Source organism: Rhinichthys klamathensis, unplaced genomic scaffold (assembly GCF_029890125.1).
Source record: "Rhinichthys klamathensis goyatoka isolate OS25496 unplaced genomic scaffold, OSU_Roscu_1.1 h1tg000504l_1, whole genome shotgun sequence".
Lineage (NCBI taxonomy): Eukaryota > Metazoa > Chordata > Actinopteri > Cypriniformes > Leuciscidae > Rhinichthys > Rhinichthys klamathensis.
The window spans coordinates 735001-740000 of record NW_026606985.1 but is presented as its reverse complement, the minus strand read 5'-3'; the positions used below and the strand labels follow the sequence as shown (position 1 = coordinate 740000).

The 5000-nt window shown below is 43.2% G+C and overlaps 1 protein-coding gene across 1 annotated transcript in view; it reads right to left on the bottom strand.

Annotated features, from left to right (window-relative positions):
- celsr2 (cadherin, EGF LAG seven-pass G-type receptor 2) overlaps positions 1-5000 on the bottom strand; it is an 83528-nt gene that overhangs the window by 58393 nt on the left and 20135 nt on the right. Inside the window, exon 2 of the mRNA XM_056237993.1 lies at positions 3835-4500. Coding sequence (XP_056093968.1) covers positions 3835-4500 — 666 coding nt within the window. The remainder of the gene's footprint in view (positions 1-3834; positions 4501-5000) is intronic.

Sequence of the window (5000 nt, the reverse complement as noted above, 5' to 3'; positions counted from 1 at the left end):
CTCCTTATACACACATCACATCATCACTGATCACCTGATCATCTCCTTATACACACATCACATCATCACTGATCTCAGATCATCTCCTTATACACACATCACATCATCACTGATCTCTGATCATCTCCTTATACACACATCACATCATCACTGATCTCAGATCATCTCCTTATACACACATCACATCATCACTGATCACCTGATCATCTCCTTATACACACATCACATCATCACTGATCTCAGATCATCTCCTTATACACACATCACATCATCACTGATCTCAGATCATCTCCTTATACACACATCACATCATCACTGATCACCTGATCATCTCCTTATACACACATCACATCATCACTGATCACCTGATCATCTCCTTATACACACATCACATCATCACTGATCTCAGATCATCTCCTTATACACACATCACATCATCACTGATCTCAGATCATCTCCTTATACACACATCACATCATCACTGATCTCAGATCATCTCCTAATACACACATCACATCATCACTGATCACCTGATCATCTCCTTATACACACATCACATCATCACTGATCTCAGATCATCTCCTTATACACACATCACATCATCACTGATCTCAGATCATCTCCTTATACACACATCACATCATCACTGATCTCAGATCATCTCCTTATACACACATCACATCATCACTGATCTCAGATCATCTCCTTATACACACATCACATCATCACTGATCACCTGATCATCTCCTTATACACACATCACATCATCACTGATCTCAGATCATCTCCTTATACACACATCACATCATCACTGATCTCAGATCATCTCCTTATACACACATCACATCATCACTGATCTCAGATCATCTCCTTATACACACATCACATCATCACTGATCTCAGATCATCTCCTTATACACACATCACATCATCACTGATCACCTGATCATCTCCTTATACACACATCACATCATCACTGATCACCTGATCATCTCCTTATACACACATCACATCATCACTGATCTCAGATCATCTCCTTATACACACATCACATCATCACTGATCTCAGATCATCTCCTTATACACACATCACATCATCACTGATCTCAGATCATCTCCTTATACACACATCACATCATCACTGATCTCAGATCATCTCCTTATACACACATCACATCATCACTGATCTCAGATCATCTCCTTATACACACATCACATCATCACTGATCACCTGATCATCTCCTTATACACACATCACATCATCACTGATCACCTGATCATCTCCTTATACACACATCACATCATCACTGATCTCAGATCATCTCCTTATACACACATCACATCATCACTGATCACCAGATCATCTCCTTATACACACATCACATCATCACTGATCACCTGATCATCTCCTTATACACACATCACATCATCACTGATCTCAGATCATCTCCTTATACACACATCACATCATCACTGATCTCAGATCATCTCCTTATACACACATCACATCATCACTGATCTCAGATCATCTCCTTATACACACATCACATCATCACTGATCTCAGATCATCTCCTTATACACACATCACATCATCATCACTGATCACCATATCTCACATCATCATCTCGAATCCTCTACTCTCTGAGATGACCCCTCTAACGAGTCGTGTGCTGGACTCGGCTCTGGGAGACGCTGTAATGTTTGAGTACATGACTGCAATATCAAGCCGTTTATATTAATATATATATATATATATAATATGATATCAGGTTCTGGAGAGATCAAGCGCTCCTGAAGGGGTTTCTCACGCAGAGGCAGAACTCGAGACCTCGAACACACGCCTCTCAGAGCACTACATCAAATATGATTCCGCATTATTAACTTTTCACTGCGCTCTTATGACAACATGAATGATGCAGAAGTTTAATCAGAATCTGAGGCCACGTCTACATTAATCCGGATACATTTGAAAACGCACTCGCGTCCACACTCGCGTTTTCAGGCGCTTTCAGCCGTTTTCCAACTCCGACGGTTTCAGGCGTTTTAGGGCGTTTTGCAGCGTTTTAAGGCATTTTCCGACTCCAACGTTTACAGGCGTTTTCCAACAGTTTCCGGCGTTTTCCGACTCCAACGGTTTCCGACGTTTTCCGCCGTTTTCAGACGTTTTCCAACGTTTTCAGGCGTTTTCCAACGTTTTCAGGCGTTTTCCGACTACGTTTTCGGGCGTTTTCCGACTACGTTTTCGGGCGTTTTGCTGCGTTTTCCGATGTTTTCAGGCGTTTTCAGGCGCTTTCGGGCGTTTTCCGACTCCAACGGTTTCCGACGTTTTCCAACGTTTTCAGACGTTTTCAGGCGTTTTCCGACTACGTTTTCGGGCGTTTTGCTGCGTTTTCCGATGTTTTCAGGCGTTTTCCGACTACGTTTTCAGGCGTTTTTCGACTCCAACGTTTTCAGGCGTTTTCCGACTCCGTTTTCAGGCGCTTTCGGGCGTTTTGCGGCGTTTTCAGGCGTTTTCTGACTCCGACGTTTACAGGCGTTTTGCTAAAACTTTTGCAAAACGCCTGAAACCGCTAAACTCACCTTTACTGCGCATACGTAAACCCTCACAGAAGCTCACTGAGATGATGCAGACGGAAAAATTAATAATAAAATTATCGCGCAATTCTTCTGACAGGGTCATTTTATTCAGCAGAATATCTCTACATTCCCTGATCGCCCAGATCGCTCTCTCTCCGTCTGTGCAGGACTGTGATGTGAAGAGTGTGTGAAGTAACGTAGCAACTGTGTGAAAGTGAACAGCACATAACAGGATAGACACATAATAAAAGACTGTAAAAATGCTACGGTGAATGTAATTTTACAGTAAAATACCGTTAACAGTACAGTTTTGAAAAAAACTCTTGAAAAATTAACATTCCCACAATTCCCTGCGTGACACGTCACATTTGATGTATTTTTTTTGAAATAACTGTTTCTTCATAGTTTTTCTTTTTTTTTTTCTAATCAGTTATTTACATTAATTAGGGTTTTATGTTACATTTAATGTTGTTAAATTAATGTTTATTGATTAGTATTAACTTTCTTGTGTAAAAGCTGCTTGTGATTTTTTTATTTTTTTTATTTGTTTATTTAACAGGGACATTGCACAACAAATGTGTTGCACAGACCAGAAATAGCTAGAAGCTAATTTTCATCTGTAGTCCCTGGACAGAGGCAAGGTGACAGCAGGTTAATACAGTGGACAATGAGCATTTCCAATGATGAGTCCTTTCGTAATACAAAATTACAGATAAAACACCAGCAAAAGGATCATCTCAACAAAACATGCAATTGCACTACCAGTAGTGTTTACAACTGTGATGAGCTGTGATTGATCATGTGACTCATCTCCACTGTGATTGGTGGTTGTCAGTGTATGGCACAAAACAGATATAAGTACTTCAATAGGTCGATAAATTAACATTATATCAGATAATGAAATAGGGTTTATTGTTATGAATTTAAGCCTGTAAAACTTTAAATGTTGCTACCGTATTTTTTATGGTAAATTTCTGGCAACCACAGCTGCCGTTTTTTACCGTAAATTTGCCTTGCCTTGGTTCATTTGGATGATTCACTATAATGAATCGGTTCATTCGAACGATTCACTAAAATGAATCGGTTCATTCGAACGATTCACTAAAATGAATCGGTTCATTCGAACGATTCACTAAAAGGAACATAGAGCGTTTTCAAAAAGCTTTGTTTTCATTAATAGAAACGCTGTATCAGTGTGGACCAGGCCTGAGAGAGGTGTGTGTGTGTGTGTGTTAGCAGAGGCTCCGCCCCCTCACCTGTGTAGTCGTGGAGACACTCGCAGGTGAAGCCGCCCTCGTGGCCGCGGCAGACGCCGTTAGCGCCGCAGGGTTTAGCGTAGCACAGGTCGATCTCCGTCTCGCAGTAGTCGCCGGTGAAGCCGATTGGACAGCGGCACCGCAGACCCGCGATCGGGTGGATCGGCCGGAACAAGATGGTGTCCGACGCCACGAACGGCGCCAGGCTGTCGAACTTCAGCACGGACACACACTTCATGTAGTTCTCGCACGGCTCGCGCAGGCAGATGTTGTCGTCGAACGGGAGCACCTCCTGCGAGGAGATCTGCGCCAGGAGACTCCGGTTCAGATACAAGCGCTCCTGAAGCTCCTCCGACCCGAAGAACTCGCCCAGCCGGGTCGTGACCCCGCGACCCCGCGACCCCTCGACCGGCAGGGCCACGGACAGGCTGACGTTCAGGATCCCGGCGCTGACGTCGGTGTCGTCCTGGACGTTGAACACCACCACGTCTTCACGGGACGCCGAGAGAACGCGGGCCACGCCCTCCAGGAACTGGGCCAATCGCAGCGAGAGGAAGCGCTCCTGGGACGTGTTGGCCAATCGCAGCGTGATGCTGTTGGAGAGCATCTCGTCGGTGATGACCGTGACCTGGAGCAGACACTGAGCCGACACCGAGTGAACGCCGTCTGCAGAGACAGAGGAATCAGATGAAGCATTCTAGATCCTCAGGGCAGAAACACACTGAAACAGCAACCATGCTAACCTGGAGACATTCACAGACACAACTTACTTTGATGGTTCACTTAAATGAATCGGTTCATTTGAATGGGTTGCTCAAATGAATCGGTTCATTTGAATGGGTTGCTCAAATGAATCGAATCATTTGAACGGGTTGCTCAAATGAATCTGTTCTTTTGGATGATTCACTCAAAGAAATTCGTTTGAATGGGTCCGCTAAAATGAATTGGTTCATTTGCATGGTTCGCTTAAATGAATATGTTCATTTGAATGGGTTGCTCAAATGAATCGGTTCATTTGGATGATTCACTCAAATAAATTCGTTTGAATGGGTACGCTAAAATGAATTGGCTCATTTGGATGATTCACTAAAATGAACCGGTTCATTTGGATGATTCACTAAAATGAATTGGTTCATTTGCATGTTTCGCTTAAATGAATATGTTCA